General features: G+C 40.4%; 1 protein-coding gene across 2 annotated transcripts in view; it reads right to left on the bottom strand.

Annotated features, from left to right (window-relative positions):
* Window positions 1-21,166, bottom strand: part of sobpa (sine oculis binding protein homolog (Drosophila) a) — a 42,766-nt gene extending 21,600 nt beyond the window's left edge. Inside the window, exons 1-4 of one of the 2 annotated variants that reach the window (XM_046063610.1) lie at window positions 20,293-21,166; window positions 8,969-9,089; window positions 7,636-7,845; window positions 4,475-4,626 (exon numbers count right to left, since the gene is read on the bottom strand). In XM_046063610.1, the coding sequence (XP_045919566.1) occupies window positions 4,475-4,626; window positions 7,636-7,845; window positions 8,969-9,089; window positions 20,293-20,388 (579 nt within the window). In that variant the 5' untranslated portion in view covers window positions 20,389-21,166. The remainder of the gene's footprint in view (window positions 1-4,474; window positions 4,627-7,635; window positions 7,846-8,968; window positions 9,090-20,292) is intronic. The other variant, XM_046063609.1, reaches the window with a different exon arrangement.
* Window positions 21,167-23,582: the final 2,416 nt, after the last annotated feature.

Below are 23,582 nucleotides of genomic sequence, written 5' to 3'. Positions count from 1 at the left end.
TCTTCCTCCTCTCTTCTCTGCATCCCTCTCACACCTTCTTTAACAGCCATCTTGTATCCCCCCCCCCCCCCCCCCCCCCCCCCCCCCCCCCCCCCCCCCCCCCCCCCCTCCTCCCCCACCTCTCCTCTCCCACCTCTCCTCTCCTCTCCTCTATCCGACACACACACAGACATGAGATACTTTTTCAGCCATGATAATTTTTTTTTTTTTTCTGCTGGAAAAAAAAGAGAGCCTGCAGGCCGTGTTGTTGTGGCCAACCTTGTGGGTGCACGAGAAAAAGAAACGTGGGTATCGCTTACACAAATGGCCTGCATGAATGTGCGAGAGCCAGACAAAATATAAAATCTGAGCTCGCTGTGGCAGAACAGGCCTTTCCTGCATTTGTGACGTTTGAACATGTGCATTCTGCTGATGGATGAAAGCAAACATCCACCATGGCATGTAAGTAAATGATATTTATTTAAACTGTGTCCTAAATTTGTGCAAAAATATTGATGACATTGGTTGATTGAATCTGTAAATGTCTGTTCTGCTGATAGATGCATAGATCCAACAAACATGCTCTACTAATGTAGCTCAAATCATAAAGCTGCCACAGGACACATTTATTAATATCAATAAATTCCATCAACATTATTGTTGCAACTGAAATTTAAAAAAAACACATCTTGGTCGTGACCTGTCATGCCAATAATGTCAGAATAGGAAGCTTTCTCGTGTAATATTGCTTAAATAAATAATATTAGCCTCTTAGCAAGAACTCCATGGTATCAGATTACTAAGCCTACACATTTAATTTGACGATTAGTAGGCTAAAGATATCGAGAACAAGCTACATTATGTGTGTGGCTAGTTGTCTTGTTTGTTTGCCAAGTCTTGCTGCTGGCTAATCATATAAAAGTATGGCAGTGCTAAAAGTTAAATGTGTCACCTAAATCCGGAAATAATCTTATTGGGCCTTAAAATTCTCTGCCTTGTCTCATAGAATTCTGTTTACATGAGCATAATGTCTCATGAAACAGGTAAGACTAGTCCCCTCTAAGAAGTGAAGACAAGAAATAGGAATCTGTTCTGACACTAAAATAACAGTGAAAAGAAACAGCGCTTCTGTCAGAGTAGTAGCAATGTTAAATACTGTACTTGCCTTAAAATCTAAGGCCCTGGATTAAATCCCTGATTTATGTAAACAGTTTATAGATTTAAAGCTCAAAGTTATGGAAGCTCATTTCCACTGCTTAAAATGAAAAATCAACAAAAATTTGTTTGATTAGATTGTTTTCTCCTATTATCTATATACTATCATAATTGTGACTTTATGAGGGCGAGACGGTATTTATGAGATAATATGTGATAATCATCAGGAAAAAAAACCCCAACACTTTCCAAAGTATCACATTCAATTATGATGTCTTGAAGCATAACAGTGAATGGGACATTTCTTTATTTTTATCTGCCAGAGTAACTAAATGAAATGTGTTCCAAAAGCTACAAGGCCATGCCTAACAGATGTGTTTTGCTTAACAGAAGTTATTTACATGCTTTGTTTGGCAAACATTAAGGGAACCACTACATTTTATTATATTAAGCAAGTGAGTTAATGAACAAAGTGCGTTTGAAGTTGCAGACTGATAGCAAATTTTCACATGTTGCGTCAATGAATCGTACAGTTATTAAACAGTACAGATGTGTACTATGTTGGAACTATTGGTTTTATAGTAAAGGTTATGGTGGAACACCAGCAATAGATTGAGTGGCCTTCTGCGTGTCCGAGCTCATAAGGTAAAAGCTTTTCTCTAAGCCTGTCACTTTGAAATTCAGACTTTTCTACAGCTATAACTTGCATGATGAAGAGCTGTCACCGTAGTCAGAGGACATGCTTTGAAATTTCTGTCAAAAGTCTGAGGCTGATTAATGGGGAGAGCATAGAAACTTGCTAAGAGTATTGCTGCCTCTTTGTGTTTTTTTCATACACTTCTCTCGCCTCACCTCCATGTACCTTAAATGCCAACAAGTATGTTCCAGCTCCACTAAAATGTCAGTTGTAAGTTCAGAGCACAATGCAGTGTTAATTAGTTAATTAGTCATATCTGAACTAGACAAACTACAAATATACTATACAGGACTATTCTTATAATTTTACTGTATAAAATGAAGGCAAGAGTAATGAAAATACTTAAATCTTTTTGATTACTTTTGCAATATTTATCTATAAAGAGATGCTTTTTATTTCTGTTTAATTGTAGACAAGGCCCATGGAATTATAGCAGGGAGCTTTGTTCACATCAGCTTTATGTCTGAAGTCATGTTTACAGCCTCCCTCATTGATCTCTGATTGATATGGAGCTGTCAAATGGCATAGACCTGTAACTACTTTTTTCTGACCTCCTCTGGAGATCAAAATAAAACCAGTTCAAAAGCTGAGTTTTGATCTGATATGAAGCTGTCACTCCAACTGTCACACGTTCTGCCACGAGGTTTCAACATGTCAGACTCTCCTCGTCAGCACCGGGACCAGACAGATCATTTGTCATCATTTCAAGGTTAAGTACAATGAAAACTTCAAACTTACTATAAAAGTAAATGAGCTAAAATGTTAAGGTTAAAAAAAATGAAAAACATACAGTATGAGCAACAGTACAGTAGACGCAAGGCTCAGCTTGATTCTCATGCTTTGGGAAAAAGTGTCAGAAAACAAAAGAAATTGGATATCACTAGCTGAAATGAACAGACATACTCTAAGTGCACCCCTATCTTGTTCCTGCTCCAGTGCAGTGCTTGAAAAGTGATTATGTTTAAATGAATAACTGACTTCAGGACAGACAAGCAGGAGAGTAAAACACGTCATACTCACAGCGTAATTCCTTACATATCCCAGCTTTGGTACAAGAGAGAAAGGAGATTGTTTAACTACATTGGAGGGAAAATTAGAACACAGTAACAACTTTGATATTTGCTGTGTGGCGTCTTATGCAACACGGTGACCAAGTCATTTTGGAGTTGATGGCCTGAGGTTGTTTTTGTAGTAAAATCCATGATTTAATCTAAATGGATTCTGTTTAAATGTTTTATGCATTTTGTATCAAGCTAACCTTGCAAAAGTAATGAGAGGGTTTTCAAGTTGACATTTCATACAAGCTGTTTTGTTAAAATGACCTTTTGATGTCTTCAGTTAGAATTAAGCATACTAATTGCTGAAGCTACAACAGATACAGCTCCTACTCACAGTATAAAGACTATTCAAATGTCATGAAAACTTTGTTTAGCTCTCAGAAGCAGAATATAGTATGTGTTTATAATGAGCAAACCAGATGATGTAACATTTTCTGGCAGCCAAATTAGAGGCTCTCTGCTCCTGGCAATAACACAGATACAGTACTTGCACTTCTGAACTTTGCTTTCCAACATAACTGATTAGACATACTGTATTTGTACACTATTTACACACCAAAAAAATGAACACTGAAAACTAAAATGACCAGTTTTGTGTGGAAATAATGTTAGCACTTTAGCTAGTACACCATAGCGTCACGTTAGCTACCAGTCACAAGCCTGACCTTAACACTAACTTTACTGACAGTTGTTTACTTGCCTAAACTTAATGAAATAGTGCGCCATTTTGGGAAATACACTTCAAGAAATGGTTACACCAAGTAACTCCTTTTAAAACCACATATTGTCAGTTTTGCATTTCTGTTTGTATTGTGGCAGTACAAAGGTACATCATGTAAACGTGTGGCTAGGCCAACTGTTTCCCACTGCAAGTCTTTATGCTTAGCTATGCTAATCACCACCAAACTCAAGCTGCCTATTTAACACACAGACATGAGAATCAATCTTGTCGTCTACCTCTTGACAATAAAGCAAACAAGTGTATTTCCCAAACTGTCAAACTATTATTTTCAATGTACCTGCGAAGGTAAGCATGGAAAAGGAGTATTGAATAAAGATGTTTATGTTGATTTAACTCTTAGTGTTTGTATGTGGGTGTTTTAATGGGAATGTGGATCTTTCAGATCAATATGATCTCGTTCCACATTTTATTGTGTGTCATGTATTGTCGGGAACTGGTTTTGGTCTTGACTTGGTCTTGTCCTCCCTCTGTCTTGCCCTCAACTTAGTCTCATCCCCTAAAAGTCGTGGTCTTGACTCAGTCTCGATAAACTCTGGTTTTGGTCCTGACTTGGTTTGGTTTCGGTTTGGGAGGTCTTGACTACAACACTAACCATAGCATTGTGTCCAATTCATGCTATTCTCAACAATCATTCACCGCATAGCAATAATTTCCGACTTGCATTTAGATATCATGATATACAGATTTGTTTTAATGCTTGTTTTATGAATTTTTAATTTTCCTCTGGGACTCACTGATGATGATCACATAGTTGCCAGGAGATTTGGGACATACTGTATCTGCAAAGTCTCTAAAACAAGTTATATCAAAGTGTCCAGCTGATTATGGGGAAGGAAATTTCACCTTGTTTCTCTTAAAATAGGCTCTGCGGCAGGCGGCGAAGCACTTCTCACTGCAGAAGCTCTTCAGCTCACTGCCCATGCTCAGAGAATAGCGTTTGACGCCGACCTTCTGGCACCAGGCGCACATGATCTGCACATTGGATGCATCTTCATCTAGAAAGAAACAACCAATAGTGGAAGTGAGTTAGGATGGAGAATTTAATGAGGACAAACAGCTATTCTACATTACTACATGATCTCTTTTTAAACCACAGACCGTTATCCTAGTCTTTTATAAAATATTAATAATAATAGCCTATATTTGCTTTAGATTAGACATTGTGACAAATATTGACCTTGTGGTACAACTGTTAAACTTTGTGATCAAAGTGAGTCTGATTAGGATTATAAAACATGCTTAGAAAGGATGCTATTTATTGTATTTAAAATTAACAGTGATGGTGGAGAATTTCACAAGCATGCAACAACTAGATTTACTAAAGACACAGATCAGAAGGCATAAACTTGACTGATTCAGCCCAGATGCTGAATGGTTAAATCCATTCAAGATTCAAGAAACAAAACCACAGTAGGATTTATACTGAAGCCCTGCCTTGGGTAAATGTGGTAGAACCAGTTGAGCCGGGGACATGGGAAGATGCCTATTTGCGGCTGTGCTCTGTGGCTATTTGAGAACCTGAAGTGGACACAAGGACGTACTCTGATGATGCTGGAGATGACGAGTGTTCACAGAGGAGGCTCTGACAGTGGTTGGGTGTGGTGTCCTTGCTAATGTGCATCCTGTGCGCGTGTATTTACTACACCAGGGTCACAGAGATGTTTTTAATAATTCTCATAATTTGTATAAGCCAACATAAATGTCAGATGGGTGAGGTCTGTTTCACAGAAAATATGAATACATTATTGACAAAACTGGACATAAAATGGAGTTCACATAAAATAGCCAAGATATATTGCAGAGATTAGGGCTAACCATTGTTAATGATACAATTAATTGCAAGATGACTGTAGACAGTTACTGTGTTAACTGGTCATTTATAGAAAGTAAGTAAATAATAAATGGGAACAGTCATAATATTGCCACTTCCAGGATTTTTGGCATTTATGTTTGAGAGTGTATATTTGTATGTTTATGGGCATTTTTGGCAACAGGGCTCTGGCAGTTAAGGTGGACTGCAGTAGATCAATCAATCAATAAATGGGGTCCGTGTATGAGTATTCTACAATCTGTTTGGGGGTTTTTTTGTCAAGGTTTTTTTCTCAGTCCGTTAATCGAAATTCATGACCTCCTCCTAACAAAGACAAAGGGAAGGCATATTAATAAATATTTGTGGATTTACAGGTCAAAAAGAGTATTCCTAGATCCCTTGTGTGTCTTAGATTTATGGTTAGCAATAACAAAGTTCTGAGTAAATCTACAGTAGACCTAAAACCATCCCTCCTAACTGAAATTAATTTTATCCTCAAAAACATATTTTTTTAGAGAACCAACAACCTCTAATCCACTGAAATGTACAATAATGGCTTCAAAATGAGTTCCTTGTTTTAACCTTTGATTTTGAGGTATGTAGCTGCATTGTGGTCAGTCTGGGCAACAAATCATTTTAACTGACCCCCTTTAAACTGTGACTGCTGGCGATGAGCTGCGGGCTTTTAATGCCGTCGCTGTTGCAATGAGAGAGATCCTCTGAGATTCCCTCCTATATCTCCCAATTATCACATTATGACTATGCGGGTGTGAGGGCGAAAAAATGCAGGCCCATTAGTCTTTCACCTCCGCTCACCTCCTTATCACACGCTGGCCGGGCTTTTCACCTCTTGTTGAGCTTAATGGATCTACAGGGCCATCAGATTTTAAATAAGACTAACTCACAATTAAGGGAATAACTCCCCGGGGCCCTAAAGATAGCACGGTGGACCCAACATGCATATTTTATGTCTTTCCTCACCTCTGTGCTCTATCTCCTTCCTATAGTCTCTCTGCTTTTTTGTGTCTATCTGGATTGCTGCCCACTGCAGTGATAACAGAATAACAAGACATAGCTTCATTCTAAGCTGACTGGGTGGGTGGGACATGGTTTGTACATTGCTTGGAATAATGTATGTACCACAGCGTAATGAACAGGATCGAAGGCCGACATGAAATGACAACGTTTTTCACAATGTCTCAACATTTTCATACAAAGAGACATCTTGAGGTGGAGTTGTTTTTCCCTTCCCACATCCTGGCACCTCATAACAAGCCCATCTCAAAACACTCACATCTGCACGAGGGGGGGAAAAAACCCTCAGTAATGATGCAGCCTCCGTAATAAATGCCACCATCATCCGCCGTACCTGCACCTCAAAAGGTCCTTTGTTGGATTTTGCGGGGCACATGAATAATTCAGCATATGTGTGAGGGTGGGGTTGGGGGCGAGTTGAGGGGGTGTCAGCCGGGTGGTGGGTTGGTGCTGGGCTTTAAGTGGGACCACACCATCTGTTTCCCCGCCTAGGCAGGGCCAGCGGGGACTCCTCTTGGGTGATGCCAAGGCGGCTCGCTCCCTCCGCCGGGGCGTACCAACCTCCTGTGCCACAGCAGACATAAGGGATAATGAAGCCCTCTGTCTGGCCGAGGAACGCGGACATTTCCTCAGAGAGTTGATGGGGTTATATTGACACTTGGGCAGGTGGAGATAAACAAGGTGTACAGCAGGTAGCTGGCTCATTAGTCGCCTGTCCCTGCCTGGTTTGGACGCTTTCAGGCCATTGCAAAGACAGAAAGTTTACACGTTGCATAAACATTTCATTTTCCTGCTAAGTGCTGGAGAATCAGCAAGTAGGTTTATACTTTCAGTACAATGTAATCTGTCTGTAGAACAGCTGTGGATGAAATCTATGGCAGTTCTTCTGATTGTGTGTTCTGAAGAAATGTGTGTGCACAATTTGGGGCAATCTGCGATGGGCTGAAAATTACCTTGATCTTCTTGGGAATTTAAAATATAACCTTGTACCCAGTAAGCATAAAACCGTTGAGATTTTATGTACCAGCTCTGCTACTGATACTTTTGCTGGCATGTTTAAGTGTTTTCTGTATAATCCTACACTACTTTCCAATTTATAATTACTAAACAATTATAAGTACTGTATGTGTCTTTCCAAAAAGGTGTCAGTGCTCCCTACCTGCAGGGGGCTTGATCAGTGGCGGGGGGATCATGGGGACTATGATGGGCAGGCTGCCATGTTCCTTGGTGCTGGGTGTGGAGGTGGACGGTGTGGTGGAGGACTCCGTGACTCCGTTCCTTGAGGCTGGCAAAGACTGGGAGCTGTTGTCTCGATCCGGAGAGCCTTTGCCACTCTCTGTTGAAGCTGGGATTTTTGGCAACAAGTTTTCTAGAAATTGAGGGGAAATTCACCAAAATAAAACAAGACGAAATTAGACGCTATAGCACTACTTTAACTCAGAAGCACGTCTGCCTTTTAAGGTGGGGTTGGAAAAGTTTATATTTAAAGCCCCAAATGTTTTTGGGACTAAATAAGCCACAATAAAGCTTAAAGCTGCACTTTCCAATATTCTCATATTAGCAGTGAATTAAATGGCCAAATATAATGTGGATTATATTGACAAACCCACACATCTTCTAAGACTTCCCCTCAGCTCTACGCAGCGTTTTAACATCTCATTGTTTTGGTTTTCCCGCCCACAACTTTACTATTTTGGTTCAGTCTCACCGCTCACGTCAGCCTCGTTCTAGTAACAGAAGGCAGCTGTTTTCAGCAACAACAAAAACACATGAAGCCACTGGCTGGTGAACATAGTAGAGCATTTCAGATATTTTGCTCAGGAGTTGCGGAGAGTGAAAGGAAAGTGAATGTAAGGCTTATTATGTCAGGTGGACACAAATACAACACCGAATGAATGGTTATGTCGCTCTGTGTCTCCTGGATGAGTTTAGGCAACTGTTTGCGAACAAAGCTCAACATTTTGACTTGGCCAAAAGATCAATGAACACAGATTTAGATTAGTTAGAATTTGTTTGTTTTAGTTTAGTAACACTCAAAAAGCCAGTGGGTGTGGCGATGGAGGAAGCTTCACTTAAGACTGACAGTGCTGGTAACATAAGCAAACATCTGTTGTCACATTTGTATTCATACGTTGCAAAACTCTGATTGTGGCATGCATCTATGTGATCACAACTTTCCAACACAGTCCTGTCCACTTTAAACCAGTGAGAAAAGAAAAGGAAAAAACTAAAACTTTAAAACCTTGGCAGAAAATAGTGTGTTCATGTAGGACCCCATCACCAAGAAGCCTTCAACAAAATGACACAGGTGTCATGTTCAACATTCATGCAACATGCATCAGCCATGTTTCGTGATCCATTGACGAGCACTTAGTGTTTTCACTTTTTATGCAACACATGATCTCGTCTCTCTGACTGACAAGCAAAAAATGCATGTATTTTTTATTTTGCTAAAACACCACTGTATTGTATTTTATGTTAGAGTTCCATACCTTTGAGGACAGAGATGTGTTGTGGCGTCTCCCCTATCTCCAGGTGGTCAGAGTCTCTCAGCTCCACCTTGTCATAGCCGTACCAGCCCAACAGTTCGTTCATGGTGTTCTCTGCAAAACTCTGCAACACAAACAGTTGGCTGGTGAGACTCAAGACAAAGAGAAAAAAAAAAGATATCTCTCTGACTAAACGTGGCCCTGAATTGATGTAAACAATATCTTACTTTAGTTGTAATTATTCCAATACACGCTGCTACACTACTGATAAGCAGTGATATAGTAAATAAATAGTAGCAAAATAAAGGTGAATATTTATTTCTTAACATCTGGAAAACGTGAGATTTGAGGTCACTTGTTATAAAAGCTAATGCAACAGTCTGCTAACTTTGTTGCATTTGCCTCTCCTGAGACCTTGACTTTAGCTCCTTAGATTTGTCCACAATACCACATTTCTTCAACTAATTAGACAGACATATTGCGATCCCACTCCCACCCCCGAATTTAAAGCCGTGCCCTGAGAAAACCACAATGTAGGTTTTCCCCCCAGGGTCTTCTTTATAAATACAGGTCAACCTAATTGGGGCTAACTCTGTCTGCATCCAAAAATGGCACAGAGGTTAAATGGACCAGAGGGACTTCATGGGGCCGAAGCTGTGGAACCCAACAACAACATGCCAAAGATTACACACTTTTGTGCCAGGGCTGGATTGTTGAGCTATACTATACTATTGTTTAGTGGGAAGAGGGATATTCTATTTATTTATAATGAATGATTTTTGTTTTATGGTATTACTTATCTTCATAGTTATCATTCTCAGTGGGCTTTAACCCCCAACAAAAGCCAACTTTAAGGGCAGTATGTTAAAGCTCCTTAATCTACAGTAGTTTTCCCATTTTGTTTCCCCTTAAGTAGCTTTAACATTGTGCAGCATATGTTTGTAATGAGTGACCCAGCGTTAAGCCACTGATATTTGCAGGAATATTGCAGAATTTTGGGAAATACGCTTAGTTGCTTTCAGGCAGATAGTGTGATGATCAGTACCACTCATTGCTCAACATCACTCTCATATTGTACCTTAATTATAAACCTACAGCCAGCAGCCCATCAGCTTAGCTGGAAGCAGAGGAAACAGGTAACCTGGCTCTGCGTACTTCCCAAAACGCTGAACTATTCCTGTAAGTGGTTTTCAAACATTAAATAGTAACATTTTAAATACGTATTTTGTAATTATGTAAACTTTATTTATAAAGCACCTTTAGAAAACCAGAATTACAGTGCAAACATCGAAGAAAAAGATACAGGAATCAACAAGAAATAACAAAGAACAACAAAACCTATTAAAACTACATGGAAGGCAAACACACCCTAGAGGATAAAGTGCTTTTGGAAAAGGTGAGTTTTTAACAGCTTCTTTAAACATTTGACGACTCTGCTAGGGGAACTAGGGGAAGACGGTTGCAGAGGTTGGGAGCCACAACTGCAAAAGCTCGGCCACCTTTGGTTTTGAGCCTGGACTTCAGGACAGCCAGAAGGCCTTGATCAGTAGACCTCAGTGATCTCACCATGGCTAGGGGACACAATAATTCAGGAATATAAAGTCATGCCAGCCCATGTAGTGCTTTAAAAGAATCTTAAAATAATTTCTGCATTCTATGGGTAACCAATGTAGACTGGCCAACACTGACATACTCTATGACCTACGTCATGTATTAGTTAAAAGTTGAGCTGAGACACAGAAGCTGGCTCAAGCTGGTGAACAGTGACTTAAAATAACCAAGACAGAAGGAAACAAAGACTTGAATGATTTTTTGCAGATCTTGGAAGGATAATAGTACAGTTTTGATATTGGCAATATTTCTTAGAACCAGTATTGGACCCCTTTTTTGTGCCACTCAAAGTTCATATGGTTAAAGAAAACTCATTAACACTACAAGACTAAAAACAAGAGCCAACAACTGAATAACTAATTACAAAACAGTAAAAACTAATAGTCACATAGAATCACAGCTGTCACTGAGCAGTAACGCTTCACAGCTAAGAAAATAGCATAGCCCAGTTAAGAGACATGTCACGTCTTTTGACAGAGTGCCACTCAAGTTGCTTTGAGATAGGCAGTAAAGTCCCAACATTCTCCAGCAGCACAGTAATGCAGAGTGCAAGGCAGATAGTTAGTGGAGGTAAGCTAAAAGAAATAAAACTCAATGCAGGTGAAACATTAATGTATTTCCTCCATAACAGCCTCTCACTACTCAGTCAATAAACACTGTGCTCAAAACAAAACCATAACCCTGCTAATGCACACAGCCCATTATCACCATACACCTCTCAGCTGGAATATTCCCAGAAGCGTCTATTCACTGAACCCTAAACCATGGTGAATGCTCCAGCTATCATTTGACTCTAAAACACAGGTGAAAATGTTCTTTCTGAAAACAAACTACAGCAGCAACGGAGGATGAATCCGCTGTAATTATTTGGTCTGTGTGATAAAATATCAGCCACAGGTGACTTAACTATCAGCTTAGAGGGAACACTGCTCCCCGGTGCAGTAAGTAATGTTTTCCACATATTGCTGCTTTTCTTATAACAATTAACACACCGAGCTCAGATTTTTACCAATTTAGCGTTAAGTATGGGACCGGCCTGTTAATTAGCGCACAACAGCTTGTAAAATCATATTACAGGCTTGCAAGGACAAACCCGCTCCCCATGCAGCAACATAGTGTACAGTATGTTGCCACGGAGATGACCCGCCTTGTCTTGGCATTTGTGGGCTTGCTCCAAATTGACAAGACACTAGTCAGTTCATTATTTTATGGCGAGTCCCATTTTCCTCTGTACATCATCTTGTTATGGCAGCAGCCGTTTCTCGTCAGTCACTACATCAAGCAGTCAGATGTCAATTACAAACAACTCCTGTCGATATGAGAGAGCTGAAGTGATCATGTCGGAGTGGTTCAGTGCCACCCAGCACATCTCAGATTGTGGCCTAACCTGAACTATGTCCTCTCCTCTCTCACATGTTTCCTTCCTGCCTCCACTGTAGATTCTTGGTGAAGCACAGACGTTACTGAATCGGCCTTAACTGTCGCCTGTTCATTTGTAAAATAGAAATGCCCCCAATCAAATGTAAAAGATAACTGCTATCTCAGAGGGATGTCAGATTTGACAGAAAGGAAGTTGGAAGACATGGCACACTCATAGACTCAGCATCCATATAACTTGAAAGGTGCAGTGGGGAACTTCGTACGCTGGCAGAGCAAGTATGACAAACTAGACGTGAAGTGACTTCAGCACATTGCGCACAGCAAGTTCATGTCTATCGACAAGGCCTATGATGTGTCATATCAAGTGGATAAGAGAGAGAGAAAAGTTGTAACTTGTTTGTGTGTGTGTTCACTCACTACTGAAGGCAGGTCTGAAGTATTGATTTGCGATTTCCTGTGGGTGGCAAAGTGACCGTATCTGAAACCAGAATTTAATTTGGGCAAATGGAGTGACACTACAAGGATTCAGGTATGGTGTATTTTCCTCAAAACAATACCTTATGAAATAAAAGAAGTAAGGACATAATAGCTCATCATACATGCTGTCACAGCGTGGCCTGGTGGACAACCAGCACGGAGCCAGTCTGAGTCCACAGCCTGCAGACATCGGGTTGGTCCACTGACTCAATTATTTGATACAAATTCAATTAACAGAGCACCAACACAAAGCGCAGTTTGGATATTGCTTACAGTGGTATTATAGTAAGGGAGATACAAGTGGGAATGAGCTTTCACACACACACCAACACACACACTTGCTTGGACTGAGGGAAAAGTATCTCTTTGCATATCTGAGACACTGTGGCACAGTATAAGAGTGACCGAGGCATGCCTCATCAGCATATTCACTCTGTTTCTAAGCATTTTAGAGGGAAATTCATGATGTGTTGTATTTGTATCTCAGAGTAGTAGCACCTCTCTAGGATCAGTTTTACTTCTGTTTTGCTTTGTCCATACAGAGAATATAGTTTCTGCTATTCTGTGCATAAGTCAATTTGCCACACTTAAAGGAAGGACTTACTCTAAATGCTGGGATGGCATTATTAATGAAGAATGACTGGAGTTATTGATCTGCCTGTTGTGAAATACCCCGTGTAGACATGTCAAAAAGGTGCAAGGCACCGTTCAAGTCAATGACAGGTGAAGTCAAAGGACCATGCATGCAAGCACTGAACCGGGACATTTCAGCAGAGGATACACTGTGTCAGAATCAAACAGTGATTATTTACAGTAGTTAAAGTGTAATCAACACAAAAAATCTCAGTATTTCTTTGTCAGTGAGGTTTTTAAAAATGGTAGTGAAAAAAGTGAAGGCTGTTAATGAGGACAGCTTGTGTTTGCAAATGTAACAACACTTTTGAACAATGATGAGTGACAGCAGAGCTCACTTTGCCTGAAGGTTCCTGGAAGTCACATTTAGTACCACTTCCTGAGCACAGCTAAAGTTATATTCAGAATGCTATAAACACAGCCATGTTTTTGCCCATGGTGACCCCCGGTGAACATGTTTTCATGGCATTTTGCGCCACCTTGAGTTTGAACTGAAATGGCCAATAAATGTGTTAATTTAAACTGTGGGTTCAGTTCATTTCCTATCCTATCTGTGTGGCGTTTGCATTCACCAGAGCGTCCTTTCAAATTTAACATACATGATAGTAAATATTCCACTGGTGTCAATTCAAGTGGCCTGTATATTCCAAGCTTTTTAACACATTGTATTGTGGGATAATTCTTGAAATAATTATTAATATTAATTAGGTAAAGAAAATGCATGATATCTAAACTGTGAAGCAGACAATTCTCTAGATTTAATATGTATGTCTAATGTATGTCACGTTCATGGGCAATATTAAATTAAATTAACAATTAGCCAAAAAGTGACAGTGTTCTGCAAACATTGGCAAGCAAAACTGCAGCAATTAGCCCAACTGCAGGGATGAAACCTTGAGAAGAAAACATCTTCAAGGAGAAAATCCTCCTTTTGAACAAATGAGTTGGAGCATAACCCAACCTGACTGTACTCTTGAGTAAAACGGATGTAGCTGTAAAATAACCACATCACGGAGACAAAAACACATCTCTCTGTGCCTCCCTTTCCTCCCTACTAGCCTGTCCTCTGTGTCACCCTACTACTTTGAGAAAGTGGGTAAGTAAGTAATATTAAGAGTGGAATCTAATCCCGGTTGGCGGCTCATCAAAGCAGCGGCACCAACTTTGGCTTTGGGTTAGCTGGGGAGAAAGGGGCAGCGACAGATGTCTATATGTTACACTGGATGTATAGCCTTTTCATCTGGTTTAACACAGACAAAATCTCTTTTTATTAGCTTAATTCAACCCAAAGTCTTCTAACAGAACAGAAGCCGACCGGAAGCGCAGTTTATATTTTTAGAGATTTTTATGTAACTAGTAAGAAAGCTAAATCACATGGCCCTGGGATGATGACTTCAACTGGTCCGTCCATCTGTCTGTGTGAGAACAGTGTCAGAACAACTGCTGGAGAGATTTCCATGACACTTGGAATCCATAATAACGTTCTCCAGAGGATAATTCTTAATTATGTTGTTAACCCCTCAACCTATTGTTTACTGCCACCATTAAGTCAAAATTTGGGTCCATACAGTAAATCCAGAGGTGGACGAAGTACACAAATCCTGTACTTGAGTAAAAGTACAGATTCCCTTGTTAAATATTACTTTGCTAAAAGTAGAAGTCTTCACTTTAAATTTCTACTTGAGTCAAAGTACAAAAGTAAGTGCTTTTAAAAATACTTATAAAAAGTAAAAAAGTACTATTAGTATGGTTATGTTTGTCAGGGTTTGACATGACAAACAAGTTACTCAGTTATAAGTGTGTGTGTGTGTGTGTGTGTGTGTGTGTGTGTGCGTGTCAGTGGTGGAAGAAGTATTTAGATCCTTTACTTAAACTAAGGTACTAATACCGCACTGTAAAAATACGTTCTCCATTGAAAATTTTACTAATGTTACTTTTCATGTCACAATTCCCCAGAGACCAAAGTGACACCTTCACAATACTTGATTTGTCTAGGCAACAGTACAAAGCTCAAAATTATTACAAATAAATCAAAATAATTAAAAGAAAAAGTGGCAAATCTTCACATTTGTGACAGTGGAACGAAATACATGAAAAAACTTTTACGATCTTAAACGATCAAAGTTGTTGCCAGTTAATTTCAGTATCAATCTAATAATTGTGTCAGCTATACTTGTATAAAATGTTGGGTAGTTTAATTTGTAACTATTCTTAAGTCTTCATATGTTTTGTGTGTAAAAATCTTAATTTGTAAAGTAATTAGTAATAAAGCTGTCAGATAAATGTGGGGAAGAAAAAGTCTCCCAAGTACAGTACTTGAGTAAATGTACTTAATTACTGTCCACCACTAAGTAAATCTAAGCATTTGGTGACTTCCACAACTTATTTCTATAGAACCAACATCCGATAAATATTGTACAGTAAATGTACAAATCTAATAGACAGATTGTTTACTTAGCTCGTGTTCTGCCAAGAGAACAAACCCTTTTTGGATCTTTTTGGACCATTTTGGACGCTCTACAAGGTTCCTTCTAGTGTCACCATCAGACAAAAATTTCAATCTATGAAATTTACTGAGCACATCTTTTCCCCCAAGGGAATAATCCCTTTAGATGTCAGTGAGACTGTGGTCTTTCTCTGCCTTCAACCTTTGAATAAACTTAACACCACTGATGATAAGGCCCCAAGAATATCGTCACTATTTTGGTTCATCCACTGGTACAGTGGGGTGTAATGAATGCTGCAGCATTTAGGGGTCTTGTTTTGTCAACAAAGCAGTAGCAATGGAAGCAAATTGATTGAAAAAATAATAATGACAGCAGGGACTGCTTGCTAATCATTGGGTCAGCTATTGCAAAAAGTCAAGAAATTGCCTAAGACATTATTAAATGCTGTTTTTAAAGTGAGACTACGTAACTTTTGACAGAAGAAATAGCACACCCTTCATCTTACAAATCAGAGTTAAATTTATACGAAATAAAACACACTCTTGCTCAGTTCAATAGACTCTACCACTACAGCCTAACTTGGTCTGGTATGATCAGTAGTTTATGGTGAATCCAGTTATCTAACTTGCTTACTGAGTCAGTTTGCTGACTTTACTCATGCTGCTTATGTGTTACACTGCATACTAGCATTTATTATCATTATCCTGCAAGTGTACAACAACAGTGGCAGCTGTTTAGCAAAAATGACATAGTCCTGCTTTCAAATCCTTGTGATGCTGCACAGGATAAATGGGAGGGTGTTTCTAAAGTTTCGGCCACCCCCATATGTCAGTACTGGATTGCACTAGTTTGGTGTGCCTTATAAATGGGCATCTCAATATACATACAGTGTATAATCTGTTATGATTATTATGTACAATTAAGGCCATCAGCTATTAAATCGCCATGTCTCTACTGATGCCTGTTTTGTCCACTGTGGGTTATCCCTCTGATATGCTGATGATTTTCTGGTGTGTTTATCTACACTGTCAAGAAGTTACCATAGCAGGACAATACCCACTTTGTTCTCTTTAGCATTGGCCAGAACAGTTTCAAGTTGGTGGTTTTACAGAGCAGGATAGTACAGATAGTACTCATGATAAGATTCACAAGCTGGCACCTCTCTGCCATATATTCAGCGGTGGTTAATGATTAAAAAAAAATACATTTAAAATCCTGCTTCTCCCCAGTCTTCCCCCTTGTTTCCCTCCAGTAAGACCCAGTCCTGGCCAGTAGGGCTTGTGGTAATGACGGTGGTTGGAACTGGATCCCTTGCGGGTAGAAACCAGAGCAGGTCACTGTACACCGTGATAACATTCCCGAATCCACACGCCAAGTTTCCCTTTGCTTCCTCCTCCTCCTTCTCCCACTTTTCCACTCCCCTGCTCCCTCTCTCCTCCTCTGCCGCTCCCTCTCCTCTGCTTTCATTCCCCTCTACTTTCCTTGATATCTGATCCAGCAGAGATACTCAGGTTACAGTTTTTACAGCTTAGCCAGCCGTACGCTGTATACATTCCTTTCTCCACTGTTTCTTACCCCACTCTCCAGCCTCTCATATCCCCTCCATGCCCACTCCTCCTTCTCCTTGATTACTCACCGGGGCTTATTTTACCGTGGCACACATTAAGCAGCCAGATGAAGGAAACACTGTCAGACTGTTTGGTCTTTCAGAGTATGATCCCTCACAAGGGCGCATTGTGTGTCTGTCTGTCTGTGTGTTTTCCTCCGACTTTGGTCTGAAATATTGAAGATGAGAGAAGGGAACAAGCCGGGTCTTTTTGGTCTGAACACCTGGAACAGAAGAGCCTGAGAGTTTTCTACAGAAAGTCAATCAATAAAACGTCACTTACTAGCTGTTCTGGGGGAGGCAACTGTCATGCAACCAAGGCATACTGTTAATTAATTACAACTCTGCAGGTCGTAATGCTGGCTCTAGGTTTACAGTTTGACTTGTATCCAGGTATATTACTCTCATAACCATGCCATAACTTCATGCTTTATCATATCAAATACATCCATATCTTTTTAAGATGATTCCATTTACTATCTCTCATAATGTCACAATAACAATAAAGGTATTGAAAGAGATGCTGCAACCATTTTCTAGTTCCCTACTTAAATAAAAATTTTATACAGCCGCTTGTGTGTGAATGTCTGTGTGTGTGTGTGTGTGAATGTCTGTGTGTGTGTGTGTGTGTGTGTGTGTGTGTGTGTGTGTGTGTGTGTGTGTGTGCGTGCGTGCAACACGAGATGAAATTCAAGGTTGCGTAATGAGCGACAATCGAACTTGTTTAGCCTTTGAAAGTGTTTTGACACCTTAACCACATCTGCTGCCCCATTCAGTAGTTTCCCCTGGTATTGATGGAAATACCGGCGTTGTCATGGGAGAGTGGTGTTTTTCCCCTAGGCACCAACAGCACAACACTATATCTGCTGTATCGTGTATTGACATATCTAAACATTCCCAAGCTACTGACGTTTTTATTTGGGCAGGTACGTCTTCAAAAACTCAGATCGACGGTCTGTTACTACCCTGCGCTTGCAAATCAAATGACAAATTAAGCTGTTTTCATCAGATGAGATATTTAATTGACATGTCTGCTCTCCAAAACATATTGTACGAGGTGCCAATTCACTGGAGCCTAAATGATGACCTGTGTCACAACATCTATCATATCTAAAGGCAAAACTTACAGACCTGCAAATAAAACATCATTTCTGACTGATGACTGACATCATGTAATTACTTGGTCAATCTGATAAATTATAAGAGGAGACATTTGATTTTTTTTATCACAGTGAGAGCAAATAGATTTATGGTCAGATTTGCTTTTGGTTGTAATGATAAAAATGAATAAAACAAATTGTTGTGCTCACATGTGGCAAGACAACACTTTAGTTTTCCAAAACGATGCTCATAAAGATATTCTAAATGCTGATAAGAAATAAGAACATTACTCCATGGAGAGACCATGCGTGACACCCACCACCACAATGTAACCCTCCCTTCTGTCATCAGGACCAGACAGCAGGAGGGTGGGTTAACTGTATCCCTTCACAAACTGAAGACCATGATAAATACATTTATTCATTTAGCTGACGCTTTTATCCAAAACCACTTACAATTGCTATATATGTCAGAGGTCGCACGCCTCTGAGTGTCTTGCTCAGGGACACATTGGTGTCTCACAGTGGATTCAAACCCGGGTCTCTCACACCAAAGGCATCTGTTTTATCCACTGCCCCATCACCACCCCACTAGGCCTACTTTTAATTGTATCAAGAAAAACTGTACAGCTTAACCAAAAGTTAGAATTCTGTTATCAACAGAATTACCCTTTCTCTAGAGCTCCACTGCATTTTTCAGGTAACGAGCATGGACAACTCTGGAAAGGTATGCATCTGTTCAAACTGCAATTAAGTACACATAAGGAAAATACCTATAATACAGTACTGTAGATTATACTGCTAAAATTGATTTTATTATCATGCAATATTATTGTAGTTTACTACCTGTTCCTTACTGCTCTATGATAATGATAAATGTATCTTTGGCAGCTGAGCTCACCAACAAAGCTAAATGTAGATTGTTATCACTAAAACTAACATTATCCTTTCTTTCTTAACAGCAACAGAGAAGAAGCGATGAGACATGAACGCGGCTGGTATTTTAGATAGGTCTTAATACAAAAAGGCGTTATTCCAGGGTTGATTCAGGACTCCTCAAAGCCAGCAACCCCCCCCGATAGCCTAAAATCACACATTTTCACAATTCTTCTCGATGTAATCACCTGCATATCCACACATAACAGCAAAAATTCACTGAGTGAATTTGTGTCTCCGGCCAAATGTGTACAAACAATGAAGAGATGGAGACAAAGCGGATAGACAGCCTGTCTCACACACACAAATGCCAGGAACACTTTCTTTCTCCACAATGAACCGCAAAAAGCCCAGGGCTCAAACAGCACAATGTGCACCGAGCAAAAAAAAAAAAAAAAACCGTATAGACACAACGTGTGGGTGAGTATTGGGGTAGAGCAGGCCGAACACAGGAGACAATGTGCTCTTGTCGAGTGCGTAAAGCTTACAGACGCACATCTGGATCACACGCCTCTGGGCAGCCGGGCAACAGACACACACATAAACACAAACACACACCGTGATTCAGAGGCAAACCCACGCAGTCGACATGGACCAGCAATAGCATTGTGGACAGGCGAGTGTTCCCCCATTGATTCATACTAATTATGCACATTGGCTGCTCTCCCTTGCGCCGTAGTGTATCAGTATTAATAGTAGCTAATAGTAGAGGCACTGTTGACGCCTTCACTGACGCACTGGATTTTCCATTAACTCTGGGCAAGCTATGAAAGGCAGGGCACACAAACGGCGAAATTGGGACATGAAGCGACAGGAACGTACACCGTATTCCCCACTGATTCAAAAACTTACTAGTAGAATAGTAGCAGTGAATGGGTGCCGCATCCATTGTGCAAGACGGTATGGAATATTGGCAGGGTGCGCTGCTTAGGCTGGCATTCAGCGTGGTTATATGACAATAAAACTTGGGATAAAAAAAATCATAAATCAAACTCAGACTATCATGCAGCTAATTGTACTTGAGTAATCGTACATTTTCAATGAGGACGCCTGGTGCTTGAACAAACATGCATGCTCCTCACAACCACTCTGTTTCCGCGCGTAATCACATGCAACTGGGCACAGACCCCTTTTTACCTTCATCTCTTCATTTATTTCCCTTTTCACCGGGTGAGCTGGTTTTCGGCTTCTTTTATTTTCCGGAGGTCTGCCCTCTTTTTCCATCTCTGCCATGTTTTCTCTATGATACTTCTGTCAATATTTGCGGTGAGGAGGGGAGTGGAGGGGGTGAGAGAGGCAGCGGCAGCTGTTTACAGTCGCCAGACGGCGGATGTCTTGCAGCTTTTCAGCGGCCCGTGTGACGCTGGTGATGCCGCCGAGGACTTGCGGTGCCCGGCTAAGTCAGCCATCTTCTGCCCGTATCGTCCACGGTCCGTGCGCCAGTGGTGAGCCGTCTCTGTGAGTCAAAGGAGAGGTTGAGTGAGGGGAAAAACGAGACAGGGGGAGGGGCGTCCGCTGAAACATTATATGACGCCGTAGATGATCAGAGGTAGGCTATTTCTTCTCGCTTTCCCATGGAGTGCAATCAGAGCAGTCACATCCACTTAGCGCTGCTGGCTCATGGTCACAGTCTGCAAGCAGCAAACAGGTGCCCAAACACAGTCCACAGTCTTACATTGTTGTTCCAACAAGTCTTCCAACCAGCTGGTGTTGCAAAGATGAAATTTGGTCTCTCTATCAGTTACAGCTTCAGTCATTTAACACCACAAACTCAAGTCAAGTCTGGAAGTCCCAGTGTGTTGAGTTGCATGTGCAGAAAGACATTTCGATCCTAAACCGAGCAACTACGCAGGTGTAGTGCCTTCCTCAGTGACACATCAATAGGTCAGTGGATGTTGCAGGGATTAAAACCATGGCTTTATTTGCCTTGTAAAGAGAACCATCATAGTGGAACGTCAGGAACGTCTGGAGCAGGTGCGGGACGATGGCCGTGTGGTGTGCGCGCAATCAGAACAGAAGTGCAGCCTAAAACCAGTCCTTCATCACAGTGAGGGAAACGGTGAAACGCTTTGTCAAGGACAAAGGAAAACTTTTTAGGTGAGATGATTTCGTAATGACTGAACCACCATGCTGGATATATAAATTCTAATGTTTCCATTTCGCCTTCAGAGAGTTGCTTCTTCTCCCTCAGGTTGTTCCATCGGGCTGTTCCCTCAGGTATACGACTAGTGTCTTATCATTTTGGTACTTACTTGTATCTTTTTTCAACATTTATCATTATTAAACATGTTTGCTGGGATCCCATAGTTCAGTTTTGTCATTGGACTTGTAAGAGACAAGGAAAGTTGAGCACACAGATGAAACAAAGCTCTCCCACATTCAAACCCATCACACTTTGAGCATTGAGGCAGTTTTGTAATTTGTTACTTTCAACACATTCCCAAATATAAGTGGGAGCTCTGTTTAAAGAAAAAAGATTGCAAAACTAATTTATATAGTGTTTTCCCCACATTATTGGACTGATCAACTATAACTTCAAACATCTCCCTTTCAGGTTAAAAGATAAAAACTGGAGTTGTACCATAACAATCCACTGTCCATTATTTTGTAAGCATTTATTCCAGTAAATAATAATTGTTAATTTAGATAGGCCTATTCTTTATTGTGGGCGAGATTTGTGCACGTTTCACAAGGAAAACAAACCTTTTTCACAGCGGACATACCCGATAAGCACAGGTGTAATTGATAATATTAAAAATGACTGCATTCCATTCAGGTGAGCTAGTTCCAGGTATCCTGCATGACTGTCTTGGCTTACTGGGACGCTTAAAGGAACAGAGCCAACGCTATAATGTCATTTATTTCTCCTGTAATTTGTCTCCACCTCCAAGGTGGAGAGGAGGCCCTGTGGCACAATTCTTATCTGTTTGGTGACACCTGAAGTTGCTCAACTTCAACATTCTTCACATATATCTGCAATCAATGTATCATTTTGTCATCCCAAGTTTCAGACTGTAATATTACAATGTTGGTCTAATCTTTCTATACACAACATCTATTGTGCGTCTGTCCATCCTGAGAGAGGGATCGCTACTCTGTTGCTTTTCCTGAAGTTTCTTCCATTTCTTCCCTATTTTTTGGGGGACTTATCCAAATTGAGGGTCTAAAGCTAGAGGGTGTCATAGGCTGTGCAGCTGTCTACAGAGGCAAATTTGTGGCACTGGGCTATATAAATAAAAACGACTTGACATTCAGGCACATGTTTTGGTATAGTTGTTTTAACTTTCTGTTGCTCTAGCAGAGCTCATTAAAAAGGTTAAAATTACATGTTTAGACAATGCGGTGACAGTGTCACAGGGGTCATTACTGGCATATGAAACCGATCATGATCTCTTTTATAAATATTTTTTGCTTTGGGCATTAATTTACCTGTTTCAACTCTGTGCTTTAGCTGGAATTACAATAAGCTGGCAAGTGGAAAGCCACTGAGAGTGCTGTGGGATGCTGCTCATGGCAGTGTGACACCCATTTGAGCCGGAAATTCAGCGGGAACAGGGGCCTTGAACCGTGACGCAGGGTCAGGGTGAGATGGCTTGTTACAGCGCTGCTCTTGCCATGTCATGCAAACCAGCCGCTCACCTGCATCACAAGATTCCTTCTTTAAGCTGTTCCTTCAGCTACAGCAGATTGGTTTAGTGTAATATAACTGTAATGCTTTTGATGATGCATTGTGCAGTAACGCAGATGGCTGCTTTCACTGAAAGCAGTAGCCTTGTGAATAAGAAAATTACTGTTTTTGAAATTTCGTGATTGGAATTACTATAAAGCATGTGTAATCTGAATGACTCGGTTGCATTTGCAATATTGCTGTAACATATTTCTACAAACACAAAAATTTGGCTATAGCTATTCCCCCAGTTATGAAGGTAAAATTCTTAGAATGGATGAATCAAGAACAAGTTAAAATACAGTTTTCCAATAAATGGATAAACAGTGTGTATGTTTGTTTTGTAAGTCTATTCAGCAAAGGAGACTGCAGCTCTATGTTATGTAAGCTGTCCTTGACAGACTTTCTCTCCAATCCAGTAATAAGCAGATGGAGTGGGATTCAATGAAAGCATTGTTAAATCCAATGCTGCCAGGGTATTTCCCTATCATACTGTGGAACTGTCGTATTGTCACAAGGATGATATCACATGAACTGAAACAGGAGCATTTTGGTTTAAATGGATATTTAAATTTTTTTTTTTCATCTTGTATTCAAATAATTTTTGACCTCAGTACAGGAGTTAAAATTTGTGGTTTTAATATTGGACGTTTGCCATAATAGAAACACATAATGAGATAGGACAGAACTAAGACAGAGTTTATCCAAAAGGGTTTCCACATTGGCATACAATCTCACTAAGCATGTTTGTGATTCACAG

This window comes from Micropterus dolomieu, linkage group LG11 (genome assembly GCF_021292245.1).
Source record: "Micropterus dolomieu isolate WLL.071019.BEF.003 ecotype Adirondacks linkage group LG11, ASM2129224v1, whole genome shotgun sequence".
NCBI classification, from domain to species: domain Eukaryota; kingdom Metazoa; phylum Chordata; class Actinopteri; order Centrarchiformes; family Centrarchidae; genus Micropterus; species Micropterus dolomieu.
The sequence above is the reverse complement of the archived record's forward strand: the minus strand, read 5'-3'. Positions and strand labels throughout refer to the sequence as shown.